The sequence below is a fragment of the Dunckerocampus dactyliophorus genome, chromosome 8 (genome assembly GCF_027744805.1).
Source record: "Dunckerocampus dactyliophorus isolate RoL2022-P2 chromosome 8, RoL_Ddac_1.1, whole genome shotgun sequence".
Classification (NCBI taxonomy): Eukaryota; Metazoa; Chordata; class Actinopteri; order Syngnathiformes; family Syngnathidae; genus Dunckerocampus; species Dunckerocampus dactyliophorus.
The window spans coordinates 4,945,601-4,964,606 of NC_072826.1; the positions used below are offsets into that span (position 1 = coordinate 4,945,601).

A 19,006-nucleotide genomic window follows, 5' to 3' on the forward strand; every position below is an offset into this window, starting at 1 on the left:
AGACTGGATCTACAAGATGAGACAAGACAAGGTTTGAGCTTTACTTTTAAGAAAAGTCCAAATAAAAAAAAAAGTCAATATATTGCAATCTATTCATTTGCAATCATTTCTTGCAGTCTGTGTGTATGCTAGCGGCCCCGCCTCCACCCACCGAGACAAAGAGAATGTATGACTGACAAAAGGGCTCACGCCGTTCATGCCATTGTTCTATGGAAACAAACATGTCAAGGTGCTGGAAGCAATGCACAGAGTGAACCGCTTCTCTGCCTGTTTGGAGGCGAGAGACGAGGAAAGCAGACACGCATGCACATGGCATATTGATTATCAACTTCATTTTCATTTTCTGTGTGATTAATTCATTTATTTATTATCATCCCAGGCCTAGTGCACACGAGACATTTTTATCTTTGTCACACAGATAAAGTTATCTTTTGGATGATGGACAGCTGTGTGGAAAAAAGAAAGAAATAAAGCTGATTGGTTTGCTTGCTTAGTCAGCATTTATTGTTTATGTCATGATGAATGTACACCATCTCCAATCAAATGTATGAAAATGTATATTCATCAAAGATCGCTGACAGTGAAATCACTGAGCGGTGCTTGTAGTGCTGAGTCAGCAGACGTGAGCCAGCAGGGCATTGTGGCGGGTGAGTACATGCTGTAGTCCACAGCAGAGGATCTACGCACGGGAAAGACAACATGATGCTAGCCGTGTAACCCATGGCAACATTTAGGGGAGAAATAAAACACCTACCTGGAAACACTTATTTCCTGCCCTGTCAGCTTAAGTTTGGTGATGGGACCTTGGTGCATTTCTTCATAAGCTACTGGCTTTACAGCTGAAAAACAACAGCACACACTCAATGAACAAAAGACTTCATCAACTATGGCAGGGCAGCTCAACTGGCAGCCAGTAGGCCCAGTCCGACTGCACGTAGACTACTTAAAAACAGCACAGCCCTCCTGTCATATAGATTTTTTTAATACAGTGTTTTAGCCATAGGTCTTTAAAAACAGCAGCGTGCTCGTGACACATAGAAGATCTTTGATTAGCGTTTTTGCAGTAGGTCCTTAAAAACAGCAGAATGCTGCTGAAGTCTAGAAGATCTTTGATTGGTGTATTTACAGTAGGTCCTTAAAAAAACTCTAGATCTTTGATTAGCATTTTTGCAGTAAGTCCTTAAAACAGCAGCACGCTCCTGAAGTATAGAGGATCTTTGACTAGCGTTTTTGCAGTAGGCCCCCGAAAAACAGCGGCCGGGTCTTTGATGAGTGTTTTTGAAGTCCATCCTTAAAAAGAGCAGATAGGTCCTGGTCATATAGGGGATCTCTGACAAGTGTTTTTGGCAGTCAGTCCTTAAAAACAGCAGATTGCCTGTGACGTACAGAAGATATTTGATTTGCATTTTGCAGAGGGTCCTTAAAAACAGCAGAGCGCTTCTGATATGTAGAGGATCTTTGACTAGCATTTTTAGCGGTAGGTCCTTCAAAACAGCAGAGCAAGGTTTTTGAGTAACTTTTTTTGCAATAGGTTCTTTTAAAAACAGCAGAGTGCTCCTGTCATATAGGGGATCTTTGACAAGCGTTTTGGCAGTTAAGCGCTGCTGACATATAAAAGATTTTTGACAAGTGTTTTTGCAGTCGGTCCTTAAAAACAGCAACATGGCATAAAATCTTTGCTGAGTGTTTTTGCGTGTTTGTTTGCTGCAGATATACAGTAATGTCCCAGTACTTGTGTATGTGTAGACAGAAGTTTAACAAAAATGACCCACCTAAAATTCCTTCAGCGTTGCCAGATGAATGCTGCCTTAAAGTCGGCCAGAGGAATTCATGTCCATTCTTCCCATGAAGCAAGACGAGCAGGCGTGTTTCTCCAGCTGTAATGTCAACCTCTTTGTCCCGTTTGCTCACCACCACGCTGCAGAAATACACCTCTGCTTTTAGTCAGGAACAAACATCAAACATCTGCATGCACTGTTGGCAAATAGACGAGTCGTCTCCTTAGACAAAGTTAACAAAAAACGATGGGTCACATGATAGGCATATGCCGATAAGTCCTGACTTTTCTCCTTTATACGGCACCCCTGGCTAATAGCACTCATCATAAATACATTGAAGAATGTACAATTAATCCATGTGATCGGAATCGGTATCGGCCTCTTTCGCCGATCAATGATCGGTATCAGAATCGGCAGCATAAAACCCTGATCAGAGCATCCCTAGAATAAAGTCATAATACTGCAAGGAGAACATTTGGGAAATATTTTGAAATTTAAAAAAAGTAAAAAAAAAAAAAAAAAGAGAAAGCAAAGAATGAAGTTGATATCAATAATATCTTTTTCCACACCACAATGCTGAGATGCACTTTGCATCCTTTAATTTTTCACTATGTGGCCTCACTGATTTAGAATTAGGGAATTAGCATAACATGCATGTTTGTGGAATGAGGGAGAATGTGTCTAAGAAAACCCACTCAAGTTTGGAAAGCGGCTCTCCTGTCACTGTGACTGTCAGGTAGACGTGCTAGCTACTAGTCCGCTAGTCCATTAGCCCAGCATGTTGTTCTGCACTCCACACCACCACCATCTCAATGCAAAATCACCTTCCAGCAGTGAAGACCTCCTGTCCCGTGTGCCGGGTCATTTTCTGTCCGTTTTTAATGGAGACGCCACCCGTGTCAATAAAGACGATAACGTCGTCAGTATTGAAGCGGACAGCGATCCTGCTGAAGCCATGTTCTTTGTACAGCTCGCCATTCACAGACACATCTAGTGCAGAAGAGATGTGGGACAAGTCAGCCACAACAACATCTAACAGGGGCGGAACAGTACAGTACAGTATTCCAAATCACATTTGTCACTACCAAGTTTCCACCTGGTGCATATTAAGTGAGGGACAGAAAGTAAAATCGGGAAACAAATACAGTGCAGGTGAGCCTCACTTGCTGGTGAGAGTCATGGTTAGCGATAGTGCCAAGGAGAAGCCAGAGCTGCAAAACTCAACATTTGGGAACACCTGGCCTTGTCGGTGAAATACGTAAACAAAGACAAGTGGATAAGACAAAAGCATAGTGCCGCCATTGTTTAGTAGGGATGGTTTTTCGTCAAGTGTTGCAATTTAGCACCTTCTTCAGGAGTACTTGAATGCACCGTAGTTGTGTGGTGTGACTGGCTATCATGCATCATCTTCCGTTAAACATTCATTGGGGAGTACTAGAGATCCACAATATCTTTTTTTCCAAACCGATACCGATACTGATAACTTTGTGCTTCTCAAGACCGATATGGTACCAATAACTGAGAACTTTTTACAATCTACTTTTTTAAATTTAGATTTAAGTGTCGTTTGTGCACACCTGGAGGTAAGAAGGACCGGAACAAATTAGGATTTGACCAACCGTACCTGTTGATGTGTCCTAATCAAATATCATGACATTACTTCTACCACATCACTACTATCAGGAGAACCAGAGTATAGAGCGGAGGGAGCCACCTGCTGTGACCCAGCAAGGTGCACTGTATTTGGATACACGCTCCAAGCAGCCGGTGTTCCACCACGGAGCTCTCTGGTGAACCTTTAGCACTTTTGCAGTTTTGCACGATGTGGTGTTTTTTCCCTCATCGCGGAGCATTTGGTACAACGTCCTTCCTGAATGTTTGTTTACGACTGAGCACAAGGGAAGTTACGGCAGACCGTTAACGTCACAGCCAGGAGAAAAACAGAGCGCTTGATTTGCTCACCCGCACAATCTCACCTCGATGTAGCGTTTTTTTTAAATGATCAGTTATCGGAGCTATTTTTAATGTTATCGGTTTTATCTGTATGATGTCATAAATCTCTGATATCGGCACCCCTTGTGAGTACGCATACATTTTATACTTGAAACGCGTTTAATAAGTGAGGCATCTTAAGGGCTGTTTTGCATTTCGTTCCCTTGCTGTACCCCAGCTGTGAACTTAAAAGCACGGTAGAGCAACACTGATAAATCCAGTCCGACTAACACGTGCTACAGTGTTAACCATGACTCACTTGTGTTGGGCAGGTGAAGGAGTCGAAGTATGGTTTGTCCAGTGACATCAAAACACAGTGGAAGAGAATGGTTCTCAGCTTGGAGCAGAAACCGGATGCCAGGTGGCGCTAACGGGAGACAAAGAGACACAAGGAGCTGTGCAAACGTTACATTAAACCACTCAGTTGCATCAATCCTACAGGTTTTCTTTTTTACCACTTATTGTGGGTGGGGCCATGGGAGAAAAGGAGGTGTGTTCATAATCCATTGCAATGAACGGTCCATGTGGTCCCATGGGGCCTGGAAACAGTCAATAACATAACATTAGGTACACCTGTACACTCTGTACTGTATGGAAAAAGCAGTGCACTTGCACACCACTGCAAACAACAACCATAATAATAAACATATTCTTATATATTCTATTCTAAACATATTCTAGTGTCAATGCAAACTTTGTGAAAGCAACTCTTCTTTTTGATATCATCGGAATGTGCAGGTCTGCCAAACGGGTTGTTCTGTCATGTCATACCTGCTACACCTGGGAGCCCTGATAAACAACAAAACAAAAAACAAGGCAAAATAACCATCATCCTGAAAGGCTGATAAAGGTGCTGAAACATGAAAAAAAGTCTTGTCCTGTAGTTCAATAACTGTTTGAATGAGGCTGTTTGACTTGTGTTTTGTGTCATACCTTGTAAATCTGGAATCACTGTCACAGAATCAAAAAAAGGTCATTAAATTAAATTCAATGAACGTGTGACACCACATGTACAGTAGTTACACTCAACTACGATCAAGTAAATGAAAACATGAAACAAGCAAATAAATAAAACATAAAAAATATATGTATATAAAGTATTGTAATGTAGTCCAATAATTATTATTTAAATTCTTATATTTTAATCACCACATCTTTATGATTTATGTCTTACCTGGGGAATAGGGAACTGGAAAAAACCCTGTCACAAAAAAATGTATATAAAAATGTATTCAATCAAAATGATTATTTTTATAAATGCAGAATTTGGATTTAGATTGGAAGTTAGATTGTTAAAATCCACTTCCTGAGGGAATAAACGTAACAGAGAAAAACATACCTCCTAAACCTGGGTGTCCTGTCACAAAAACAAAAAAATAATCATCATATTTCAATTAATATTCATGTTGAAAGGTTGACAAAGGTGCTGAAACACACACATACATAATCTTTGAACTAGTGTTGAATTAGTTGCTATTTAAGTCATACCTGAGTAACCCGGGTGTCCTGTCACAAAAACAAAAAAAGTCAACGATCTCGTGTGAAAAAACACCATAGACTCAACTACTAGCAGCTAAAAAATAAAACATAAACATATTAATTAATGCTGTAATATGGTAGCTAGAGGTTCGATACCATATACCGATATTGTCAAGCGCTACATTACTGATACTGATATTGGCAGCAGATCTTCCCTCAAACTGATGTCAGTTCACATCTTGTGCAGTGAATGAACACATGATGCTGCTTTTAACGTGATACCACTGGATGCATTTCACCAACAAACACTGCTTGTGTAAAATAAGACAAATACTGCAATACGCAACGTACAGTAAGTTACAGAAAAAGTGCCATATTTATTTCAAACGAAAGTCATTAAAAATTAAGACCAATTACAGGATGACACCTTAATTCACCAGCGCTTTCATTGCAAAGTCAAGCTCTTTTTCGGAGACCCTTATTTTGTTAGATACCGGGTTTTATTGTGAAGAGCGGAAGTATTGTGTTTAGTCTCTTTGTTTGGTCTCTTGACGACTGTGTAGTGACAAGTGAGACGACCCTTGCGAATAAAAAGTGTTTCCCGAGTTTCACGCTGCCGTCCTTTGGTTGTGTTGAGCTTACACAACGTCAGCGAACATTTTATAATCTTATTAAGACTCTTCGCTTACACATTTTTACAATCCAAGTGCCAAATTTGGGAATCATTTCAGGCTTCGGGCATGCTAACCGAGCTAGCAAGCTTGTCGCTGTGTGGAGCACGTCATCACACGCACGCCGATATCGTTATGATGTGCGGCTCGATACTAACATATCGATACTTCCGATACCAGCTCTTCATGTTCTCAAATCGATTCTCATATCAAAAGATCTTTAGTTTGAATGATTTGAGGTAATGTTTGTCTGTTGAAAGGATGACGTGTGAATTGTCAATAAAGTTTTCATTTTTATAGTAGTTCTTAATCGTTCATCATTTATTTGAATGCCTCATTATACTTCAGGGTTTAAAATCAATTCATGAATTAATTATTTAAATTCATCATTAAATCATGAATTTATTTCAATTATGAATTTAAATTAATAATTAATTTATTTAATGAATAAATTAATTATTGTCTTGTATTCTTTATGCTATGGCATGAAATACACTACTTCTTAAACTTTACCAGACACGAGGTGAATTTGTCAAAAGTTTTGGTATCGGTAAGGTATCACCCATACCAGTCTAAATTTTACTTCGGATCGGAATTTTACTTTGGAAACAAAATCAGTGGTATCGCACATCACTAGCCGATACCAACATGAAGGATATCTCATTTTTACTCCAATATCAGCATCAATGTTGACATGAAAAAAGTGTTTTTAATGAATTGTACCTTGCAATGAAACATATCAATAAAATATTGAACACATATCCGTGTATATTATAGTGCAGTCCATTAACAAATATTTCACTCATGATAGTTTCATTGCTAAATTTGTATTGATGACATACCTGAGTAACCATGTATTATCCCTGTGTCACAAAAAGAAAAGCACAATTAAATTAATTAAAGCCACAATGTGCTGTCTTTGAAATGTTGCCAATAATCCATCATCTCACAATATGTGAGACATGAACACACATGCCTCTCTCTTTTCTGTGCGTTCTAAAGATATAACAACAGGTAAAAAGAGGCAGGTAATTAATGCATGTAATGGGACACACCTATTCCACCTGAAAAGGCCGCTATTAAAACAGCTCCACTAAGCTCCAACAAGGTTTTATGGTTTTATATCCATGCTGTGAGCATGCAGTAACACGTACAATGACAATGATGGAGCGTTGTTGGCGCTTTTTGAAGACTATTTCAGAAGACTTTATAGGAGGAATAAGTAAGTCCCATACGGGCAGTAATGAGCTGTTTCTTTTTACCTTTTCTTATATCTTTCGAACGCACAGAAAAGAGAAAGATGTGTGTTCATGTTTCACATAAGGATGGTGGATGATGGGCAAAATTCCCCCCAAAAGTGCACTTTTCCTTTAATGTCAAATGTTGAGCAAGTGTCATGTGTCATACCTGGTGAAGCTTTCATGCCTGCAACAAAAAGAAGCGTCTTTCAGTGAGATGTGTGTGGTTAGATTGATGATTTGATATGTAAGGAATGATGTTTATGCATGTCTTACCTGTGGTGCCTGTAACTGGAAAAAAGGGAAAAAAAAGAGAATAAATCCAGGTTGTAAAATGGTATTACATGCTATACAATGCAAATATTATACAGGAGGAAAATGGAGCACACATGAAGAAAAAGAAAATGTATAATAGGTGCCCACGGTCGAGAAAAGAAGCTCACTTAAACCGGGGATGTCCAAAGTGCATATTCTATAGTATTGTAATCATCTCAAAATAAAAGTTAACATGACACGCATTAGAACTTTACAGAGAAATGTCGGTTAGCGTGCACGCCGGCGAGCGCGTTTTTCGGTTAACGTTGAAAATTTACGCCAAAATGTGTTGATTTGGTTAGAGTACATTTCGGTTCGAGGCGGGCCATCTGGATGGGATTAATGACACTAGCAAAGGTTACACTGTGTAACTTCATAGCATATCTGCATTGGCTTGGCCATTTTATAACAAGAAACATATCAAATGATCCATAGATTTTTCTGTATTTGGCCCTCAGCGGTAAAGGTTTGGGCACCGCGAGTTACAGCAATAAAAAGTTACAGCAATAAAACACACAGAAACTTACCTCATCTCAATCAAGTTGCACAGTCCAGAGAAGAAATGGATCTACTAAATGCTGAATGATACTCATCATGCAATACTCACTACGTCTTTGAATGTACTGCCTTCCCGACCCTCCCACTACCCCAGCTGAGGCTAACCCAAAACGGACCCCCCCTCGGGGTCCCCCTTGGGGAGGCGGGGCGTTCTCGCTGGGCTTATGGAGCACTTCTGTGGTCTCCTCTGTTGGCTTGGTGACCACCATGGATGTGAGAGGGGTCACAAAGCCGTACTTGAGCGACAGCCTCAAAGCCTCCGACTTCACTTCCTCCTTCTCGGATCCGCTCAACTGCAGCCTGTTGATTATGAAATTATGAAACATTATATCATAGCAGTAATTTACTCACGTTATTGTAATTGAGTGGTGTTTTTATGTACCGGTACTTGGACTTTTTAAAGTAGTTTCTTTGTCTTTTTTTGTAGTATGTTTTGTTTGAAGTGTTGTTCTTCGCTACATTTCAAATCATGTTCGTTACTGAAAAAATATAATAATTCCAAACACAAGGCCTATGCATGCAGACATGGCATTTTTCAGGTTGATGTATTAATAATAGTGGAGATCCCTTAGAAAATATGTGGCACATTCTAAAAATTTAACTGAACAAAAAAACACCTGAAAAAATCATAATAAAGTCAAAAATATCAAGAGAGAAAGTTGTAATATTATGAGGAAAAATAACACAATTTTGGTAGCAAAAAGCTGAAATATAAAAAAAACAACATTTTTTTAAAGTGGTAATATTATGAAGAACAAAACAATGAATAAAATTGTCATTTTTGGAAAATTAGGTTGCCGAAAAAAAGTTACAAGAATAAAGTAAAAATACCATGGGAATAAAGTCATAATTACAAGAAGAACATTGAAAGAAAGTTGAAATAGTTGGAAAATGTAAAAAACAACAGCAGAAAAAAACAGCTGTAATGTTTTCATGAGAATAAAGTCAAAAATAATAAGAGAAAAAGGTTATATTCTAACGAGATTAAAAGTCGCAATTTTATAAGAATAAACTTGTCATACAAGGATATATAATGCCATTTTAATAGCACAGAGTTGAAATATTAAAGTACACTTAATAATTTCTTGTGTCCGAACTGTAGGTTGATCATTAAAATTCAGCCAAAGGTTTGAACTTCTTTGAGAGTCTTTAAACAAGAGAGAAAGGTGATAAAATGTCAATGCCTCTCTGAGAAAAGTGTATAAAGTGTACGGGGAGGAGGTTTTACAGTCTTAAAACATATATAGTCATTGTGAGAAGTTGGCTACTTTGCGGATTTCACTTATTGCGGGCTATTTTGGGAACCTATCCTCCGGGATAAACGAGGGAACACTGTATTATGAGCAGGAATCAAAATAAAATAAAACTAAAAGGCATTTTTGGAAAATTGTATGCTGGAAAAAGTTCTAATATTATGGGAACAAAGTCATAATATTACAAAAAGAAAATTTACCAAGATTATTTAAGAAGAAATTAGAAATATTTGTAAAAAAGAGTGAAGTTGATATGAATAATATGCTCTATGACGAAGCTGAGATGAAATCTATACAGTCAGGGGAAAAAAATGATTAGACAACCCTTGTTTCTTCAGTTTACTGATCCATTTTAAATGCCTGGTACAACTAAAGGTACATTTGTTTGGACAAATATAACGACAATAACAAATATAGCTCGTAAGAGTTTCATTTAAGAGCTGATATGTAGCAACTTCCATGGTTTTCTTGATAATAACCAAAATCACTTACATGAATAGCCGTAGCATTGTACTGGCAACAAATTAAACTCTTATAAGCTATTTTTGTTGTCATTGTTATATTTGCCCAAACAAAGGTACCTTTATTTGTATCAGGCATTAAAATGAGCAAGAAACTGAAGAAACAAGGGTGGTCTAATCATTTTTTCCATAACTTTATAACTTGTAAGCAAAATATGAAAGTGGCCAAGTTGCATCCTTTCATTTTCCACTATGTGACCCTCACTAGTAAAAGGTTGGACACCCCTGGACTGTGGGATGCATTCAATTTGTGTTTTAAGTACATTAAAGTTCCCTGATGTCAAAGAATTGAATAAATGTTTATTTGTAGTTTGAGCATTCCGGTAAAATAAAAAAACAAGTGTAAACTGACTCTTTGTCCAGGAGTTGTTTGACAGTCAGGTAGGCCCAAATCCTCTGAATGTTGCTGTCATCCGTGGACTCGGTGGTTCCGTTGGTGTTAGTAAAGACAACACTTGCATTCCTCTGCAAACGTTAGCACAAGCCAGCGTTGGAATGTCACAGCTGATGATGTGCAGTGCGAGACCCATACTTACAGAAATGGCCACAACTTGAGGACTGAAGGTTTCGATGTTGTTGTCAGTGATCTGACCGGCCACCACGATCTCAGAACCGTTGTAGTACTGGCTGAACGTAGTCTGGGTCAGATTGGCGCTGCCCTCGTACGTCATTGTCACATTGGTCAACAGGGGATTGGCCACCTCGTCATAGAATCCCTTTTGAGATAAAAAGTACAAGCTGGCAACCGTGCACTGCACTCAGCAAAACTGTGGCAGCAGTACCACTGGTGCCACGCTACACCGCCCCCATCTAGTGGTACTAACCAACACCAGTGTTTTTGTTTCCAAAATACAATTATTGTACAGAAGGTATTGTGGAGAACATGCAAACTCCACACAGAAATGCCCAGCGCAGATTCGAACCCAGATCTTCCCAATCTGCAGACTGTGTGGCCTGTGTGCTAACCACTCATCCACCGTGCAGCCCTACTGCATGAACATTTAGACAAGATTTTTTTTTTTACAAATACTGAATCATAGGACATGAAAACCAAGGTTTGACTGTATTGATGTAGAGCAGTGATTCTTAACCAGTGATAGTGGTGCTCATACACTCATCTAATGGTACTCAGGAACCCAGGAAAAATGTTTTCATTTATAAAATCATGTTAGAGAAATATAAATACATAAAATAAAATTGGAAATAGCATTGGTTCTGAAAATGTGGTTCCAATACCATTGGTGGTACGTCGGCGTCATCTAGTGGTACTAAAGAACACCAATGATTTAAAATGATACTGTATGTATATACTGTATATATATACTTGTATATATATATGATATATGTATATACTGTAAAATAAAATAGTCAATAGTTGGAGTTTAGAGGTATTGATGTAAAGGATTGGCTTTCAAACTGAAGGGGGACGTGGGCTCCATCTAGTGGTACTAAGGAACACATTTGAATATCCATCCATCTTCTATGCCACTTATCCAGCTGACTTCGGGGCGGGGTACACCCTCGACTGGTCGCCAGCCAATCGCAGGGCACTTACAGACAAACAACCATTCACACTCACATTCATACCTATGGACAATTCGCCAGTTAACCTAACATGCATGTTTTTGGAATGTGGGCGGAAAACGGAGTACTCGGAGAAAACCCACACACGCACGCATGGGGAGAACATGCAAACCCCACACAGAGATGCCCAACGGAGATTCGAATCCAGATCTTCCTGATCTCCTGATTGTGTAGCCAACATGCTAACCACTCGGCCACCGTGCGGCCCCCCCATTTAAAAATAAGTTTTAAAAAATGTATCACTTCAGTTTCATTCAAATCATGAAATAAATACATTATACTGGAAATAGACTAATGAAATGTGAGTATATGAGAAAAAGATACATCAACCATGGATACACATAAAAAGTATGAACCAAAGATTGGCTGAAATCGATATTTTCTTTTGCTGAAATGTTTACGTTTAAGTCAATTACCTGTGAGCACAAAGCACATGTTTGAAGCTAAACGAAGATGGGAAGCAAAAGGGTGGTACTTGCAAAGCGCAATATTTCCCAGGTGCTACTTGGTGTCAAAGGTTTGACAACCATTGACCTTGACCTTGACATGTCAACAAATGTGCTGAAAGTGACTATCAAGTGTTTGTGAAAGATCAAATCAAAACAAATTACCTTCAACTGCAAATCTGCATCAGAGTCCTCATAAATGCGCCGTGCAACACCATTGTTCTGCAAGGACATCTTCTCCAGGAACCCAAAGTTGACATCAAAACCGAAACCAAGGCAGTAGAGCGGGAATTTGTCTTGGATGGCCGCCCTCACGTTGGATTGTATCTCCTCCAGATTGGTCACACCTGCAGGAACACAGTCATGGCGGCTGGGTGAAAAACAACTTCCTCCTTCTTCCCAATGTGAAATGACAATGAAGCTCCTGAAAGCTCCCAAAAACCTAATCACAGTCTGTTCTGTCACGCTGCTTCACTTCCTAGTTCTTCCAATTTCAAATATTTCCCATAGGAAATGATCTACCATTTTAGCATCAAAAGTCACACATTTGGTTAATTGGAGATGACTGATAACAATCCAAATTATGAGATAAGAAAGTTATAATTATGAGATAAGTGAGTCCAACTCCTGAGATAAAAAGTTGAAATTACAACTTCAAAAGTCAAAATTATGAGCTAAAAAGACAAAATTATTTCATAATGATGTCATAATTATGATTTTGTAAACCTCGTAATTCTGGCGTTTTTTTTTTTTATGTCATAATAATGATTTACCGTGGGGGTATTTCTTTTCTTGAGTGTTGGAAAGGGGCTTCCATATACTGTATAATAAGGACGAGTTAAGGCCTATATAACAATAAAAGCAGGTTTGATGTGATGATGTGAAAGTGTGTGTACCTGAGGTCGGGTCTCCATCAGTGAGGAGTATGAGGATGGAAGCTGAGCCTTCCCTGGGCTGCTCATTCAGCAAACGGGATCCCTCCAGCAAGGCTGTGTTGATATTTGTGGCTAAAAGAGCAGGACAAAAACTGAAAGCTCACGCCTGTCATAATGTTCTAGTATTGAGGATAAGAAAACAACCGACATCCTCTATCTTGAATGTTCCGTGCAAACGTTTTGGCGCTTTCCACGTTGTCTGCCTTGGCCTGAACAAGTTCTCGTTTCCAGTAAAAAATGTGGCTGTCGAAAGTGATGAGTCCAAAGTAGTCCTCCTCCGCCAGGTCATTCAAGATGTGGATTAAAGCGATTCGGGTCTGGGAAGAAACAAATAGCACTCGTTACAATTTTAAAAGCTATTATTGAATTACTTACATATGTTCTGTATGTATTTTAAATTTGTTTCTTTTTTCCTTTCCTTTCATCACTGCTTAATCTATTGCTACATATTATCTACTTTTTTGTCTTTCTAACAGGAAATGCCAGTATTTAAACACAGGAAGTGAGCAGTAACAGCTAAGACATATAGAAGAAGAGAACTAAAAAAGGTCTGCTTCTTCCTACTCCTTTTCGGACATGTTGAATTAAACAAATATATTGATGTGATGTTCCTCAATGTAACTTGTTAAAGCAGCCCTATGCTGCTCATTTCAGAGGCTTTTAGAATAATAATGGCTCCCAGTGGGGCACTACAGTCGTCCCTCGTTTATGGCAGTTGATTGGTTCCCAACTCTGATAAATGAATTTCCGCAATATAGGATTCAATGTTAATACATGTAAATTGAATATTTTCGTAGTACAGCGTAAAAAAACCTGTTTATGACTTTGACTTTGAAATATGTTTTTTAAAATGATTAGAGTCCTGTGGACATGACATAACACCCCTATAGTCACCTTTACACTCCTATTATTCTTGGTTTACAACACATTGTTCAACTCTTATGCTGCAGGGACTAGCTAGCAAGCCTAGTGAGCGAACAAGTATTGTATTGTAAATGTATTTCTTCTAAACTTAAGAAACCAAAAACGTACCACTTCCACACGAGATGGGAGGAGAACTTTTTTGTCACTCTATCATGTGGGATGTGCCATTGCTGATGTCATGACTTCATGCAGTGTTAAGGTAATGTCATGTACGTTAATGTCTCATCGATGTTTTGTTTCATTACTGCCACCTAGTTACCACAATACTACATATCACTTGTATTTGCATACGTTTTGACTGATAATAGAACATAGTCTACCACCAAACAGCCATCATTTATTAGTTAATTTCTGAAAAAACACGATATAGCGATGGAGCGATAATCGAACCGCCATATTATGCGGGAGGACTGTATGTTGGTGGTAGACTATGGTCTATTATTAATCGAAACGTATGCAAATATAAGTGATATGTAGTATTGTGGTCACTCGGTTGCAGTGATGACACAAAACATTGGTGAGACATTAGCTTACATGGCATTAGCTTAAGACTGCATGAAGTCATGAAGTCAGTCATGGCATGTCCCACATGATAGAGTAAAAAAAAAAGTTCTCCCATAGGTTTTTGGCTTTTTAGGTTTTGAAGAATTACATTCAAGGCTAACTGGTTAGCTTACTAGCTTGCTAGCTAGCAGTCGTCTCAAGTCCCTGCAGCATAAGTATTGAGCAATGTCTTGTAAACAAAACAAAAAAAAGAGTGTAAAGGTAACTAAGGGGTTATTTCATGTCTACAGGGATCTACTTATGTTAAAAAGTGTATTCAGAAATTACAGGTTTGCTACGCTGTAACTATGAAAATATTCCATTTATTAACATTGAATCTTACACTGGAGAAATTCATTTAACGCGGTTGAGTTTAGAAGAAATTAACTGTAATAAACGAGGGACGACTGTATACCAAATTCTGAAAAGTTGCACAAGTAAGATAGGGCCCCTTTCATGTCCAAAACAAATAAACCATGACCATTACTGTTACCATGTAGGAAACAAGCCATTGCCAATTCAGCCATTGCACACTAAAGCAGCCCCCAGGGTACCTGTTCCATTTTGCGGCCATGCATGGATCCACTCTGATCGATGACAAAGACGACATTCTTTGGTATGCGGGAAAGACTTGAGGGAGCAAAGTGATGTACAAAATATCCACTGGAGCTCTAAAAAAACGTTGAAAAAACAATGATTTCAAATGGAACCCGAGTTACCGCCACCCCAGCATACTGACGACCGTTTTTTTACCTTGATGTCCCCCAGTGACCTGTGTCTGTTCACGTCATAGACAATGACCAGGTCTCCATTCATCCCATGTTCTCCACAACTGTCACATGTTTTCTGTTGGTCCACTTTCGGGTAGAAGTGGACCCACGCCTGCAAAATTTCAAATGTCAGCTTGCCAATAGTTGGACTTGAGAGGTGTTGGCATAGACCAAGAATGTCCAAAGTTTATGTCACACAGTTTGTTTTTTATTGGCCCTTGATACAAACTTCTATCTGTATTTAATTGCAATTAATTCCAAGTAAACGATGGACAACATGTCTAATTGCAATTAAACATTTGAATGGATTGATAGCCGTAGTAATTAACGAATTATTAATGATTAGCTATGACATTAATTTGGCGTTTTATGGTGTTTTTGCTTTTGGATGATTTCTTTGTTTGACGCGTTTGGACATTGGCGGCCTTTGCCCCTGTCAGCCACCGCAGTCCTGGGACTGACACAACAAGGGGCCGGAGATTGAACCCTGTGGAACTCCGGGTTCGGAACATCTCACCCGTGACCCTAATGAGGACAAGCACTATTGGAAATGAATGAATGGAGGTTTTGCTCGTTTCACCTGTTTGTCCGTGTGTCCTTTGGTGATGGCGCCAGCCAGAATGTTGATGCTTAGTCCTCCTTTAACATCCATGAAATTAATACCGGCTTTCTCGTGAATGTACACGTCCACCTGGAATTTGGGATAAAGAATGTCAAGTGAGAACAAGGCAGCAATGAAAGTGAAGGCCTCATCATAACAGTCAGTCGCACCTTGAAGTCTTTGACGGGCTGCATGGGGCGAGCGTGGATCTGCAGCTCGTACTTGCCAAGCCTGCGTTTGAGCAGCTCCTCGTACGTGAGTTCAAAGGTCACCTTTTTTAGCGCGGCCACCGTCACGGAGGTCTTGAACTCCTCGAGAGTCCTCCCCACTGAGCTGCGACAGGGATGGAACACAACGCAGCACTTCACCAAATGGAGCAGCATGGCACCCAGCTTACACGCCTGCTTTAGATTTTTTTACACTTTGTACACTCGAGATGGCCAATTTAAAAACAAACATTTGTGTTAGATGACCAAAAGTTACGTGAAGTAAATCAGTTACGACAGATGTTTAACCCTGTCTCGTGTGACAGTTAAAAATGAGCTTTATTGAAGTTAAGACTGATTGCTTTACTAAAAACACATAGCTGCTGTGTTTCATATAATATTATTTACCTTTACATGGAAATAACTGAGGCAAGAATATCTCTACCTGACAATGCCAGCACTCTCGCCACGGGACACGGCCTGAGTGTACTGTTTCTGCGCCGCTTCTTTAGCCTTCACCACGCCATCGTATACCTGGTCGTCCATAAACCTGAGGAAAAACAAGGAAGAAGGTCATTCTGGAATTATTCCATTTAATTTAATGCTACCTCAAATATTTACTGTGCAAAAGATACATTTCAAGGAGTATTTGCTTATTGTTATCATTTTTAGGCCCTCAGATGGGTCAATGATTGGCAGCAACATTCATTGCTACTGTAAAAATATTACATACCCCACCCCCAACAAATGATATTTTGGGTAATTTGAACCATTTAAAGGCCAGTATGTTTACATAATATTATATACATTTGCATTTACAATATCCATTTATTTCTATAAATATAAAAAAAACAAGTTACAATGTATACTAACACAAATACTAACACACACCATTTTGCAAAGAACAACATAAATACACACGTATCATTTCAGTAGCAAGGCACACTTGCAAAAAACAGGCGGGAAAGGATGATACATTTTGCTGCATGCTTTGAATGGGAAAAAATAGTGCCATCTGGTGGACAAATATAAAAACATATCAACTGAAAGCCAGTAGTCCAAAATGAAATGTTAACATAAAGGATTGCATTGGTTTATGTTATAAATGTGGGCTCAAAAGTGAAATTTCTCATGGGATATTTTTTGTCACAAGGAACAAATTGTTGTTTTTGTGTGGCGTCAACATTTTAGGAAAATTTAAGGATCAGAGATGATCATCAGAGAAAATACATAGAGTATGCTTTTCAAGACAATCCACACATTACATAATGTTCACCGTGCAGCTGTACCCACATTCTGAACTTGGTGATGAAGGCATTCTTGGGAATCCGCACCTGGAACTCCACCTCTTTCGACTCGTCTTTCCTGTTGACCACGCGGCTGGTGATGACGGTGGTGGCGTAGCGGCTGCTCACGGTGGAGTTGATGTGAAAGCTGTAGATCTCCCAGTCGCCCTGAACAAACAAGCAAAAGGTCTCTGTTGAAAATGGCTGTCTGCCACTCGGCCCGAGCAAAGACCAAATCGCCGTGAAAAAACAATGATCTGATTGGTCGAAGGCAGGGGTGTCACACTCAAGTTCATCGTGGCCCGCATCGCAGTCATGGCTGACCTCAGACGCCCCCTAACTCTGATATCTTTATTTTTTTTATTCTTTTATTTTTCATTTTGTAAACAGGCTAAAACCAAAATAAGCTAAGAAGTTATACGGTATACAGAATATATATATATATATGTGTGTGTGTGTGTGTGTATATTAGTGCTGTCAAATGTAAAATTTGCAAAATCAGATTAATCATGGGTTTCAAATTAATTAATCATGATTAATCAACATTTGAAATTACGTCTGAAATATGCCCATTTATACTGTTTTATTGAAAGAAAGATAAACGGATTATATATATTGCATGTATTAACAGCTCCAAATGAACTGAAAATTTCAATCGAGCTAAAAGATACCACACATCTTAAAAAAATCTATTTACGTAACACTAGTTTCTTTAATAGTAGCAGACCATTTGAAACACACTTTAACCGTGGTATTATGAGTGGTTGTGTTCAAAAACACCACATCATTTAAGATGAATTCGCTGGTTTTGAGTGTATTTTATGGAATTTACGGGCATACTTAAATGCAGCAAATTGTACTTCCGCATTTAGTTTCAAATAAGTGATAATATCTACTTATTGTTTTTCTTTGTCTTTCTGTTTATTTAGACAAATAAAGACGTTTTTATGATTTTCATTCATTTCATCTTTTTTATGCCCTTTTTTCAACTTTTGCTGTTTTTTTTTGTCTTTTTGCCGCAAATGGCCCCCAAGCCACACTTTGGACACCCATGATATAAATGTATAATTTCCTCATGATATTACACAATAATCATTGTATTTTATGATAATATATATCTGATTTATAACTTGCTAAGATCCAATAAATAACAAACGGCAGACACAAATGGCACTCGGGCCGCACTTTGGATGGTGTAGGCTGAAGCAATAAAGTCAGTATAAAGTCTGATGCTTTTAAAAAAATATATATTATTATTAAGATAATTACACTTCTTTGCTTTATTGCCTAATGTCAGGTAGCTTAGCATATATTGACGTACCTTGGATTTGTTTTAGCATTAGCATTAGCTTCAAAGTATAAAATGTATCTAAGTGCCCTCCCACCCCCGACTATAATTTGGACACGTGCCTGACATAATGTCTTTAAGTGAACACAGTAGGAATAGATTTTATATCCTTGCAATACAACGCTGCGTCTAGGACAAGGAGCGTACCTTGTTGGTTTGAGCGCTACCAAAAGCCAGAAGCAGCCCAAAGATGCTGACTCGCACCAGAGTTCTCTCCATGGTGACCCCCGTCTGAGTGTAACCGGGATGCCTGAAAAGTTGCCTTTTAAACTCAAACAGCATCAATGTGTACACAATGTGTGGTGAAAGGGCAAACGCTCCTTTCTCTCTTTACACAACCCTCACACACACACACACACACACACACACGCACACGCATGCACATATATGATAAGAAAATCAAAGCCAAAGGTACGGTAAATAATAAAGCTCAGGCAAACAACATTGGTGTAAAAACAGCACTATATCATGCTGACAGCCTTTTTCAGTACAGTGGTACCTCAATTTTCATTATTAATTCATTTCAAAAGTTCTGGCAAAAATGGAAACATACAAAAA

General features: G+C 38.8%; 1 protein-coding gene across 1 annotated transcript; it reads right to left on the minus strand.

Moving 5' to 3' along the window:
- Positions 1-481: 481 nt before the first annotated feature.
- Positions 482-18,761, minus strand: LOC129185901 (inter-alpha-trypsin inhibitor heavy chain H3-like). The gene is made up of 27 exons (XM_054783541.1): positions 18,596-18,761; positions 17,108-17,268; positions 16,260-16,364; positions 15,779-15,941; positions 15,588-15,698; positions 14,991-15,119; positions 14,792-14,908; positions 12,919-13,087; positions 12,732-12,842; positions 12,001-12,182; positions 10,342-10,521; positions 10,158-10,270; positions 8,081-8,331; positions 7,435-7,449; positions 7,328-7,345; positions 6,763-6,783; positions 5,259-5,276; positions 5,110-5,127; positions 4,945-4,971; positions 4,704-4,721; positions 4,542-4,559; positions 4,226-4,309; positions 4,030-4,137; positions 2,603-2,768; positions 1,773-1,918; positions 755-839; positions 482-679 (listed from the first exon to the last, which is right to left on the minus strand). The coding sequence occupies exons 1-27, from the start codon at positions 18,728-18,730 to the stop codon at positions 565-567; spliced, it is 2,784 nt and encodes a 927-aa protein (XP_054639516.1). The 5' UTR covers positions 18,731-18,761; the 3' UTR covers positions 482-564.
- Between the last annotated feature and the right edge of the window lie 245 nt (positions 18,762-19,006).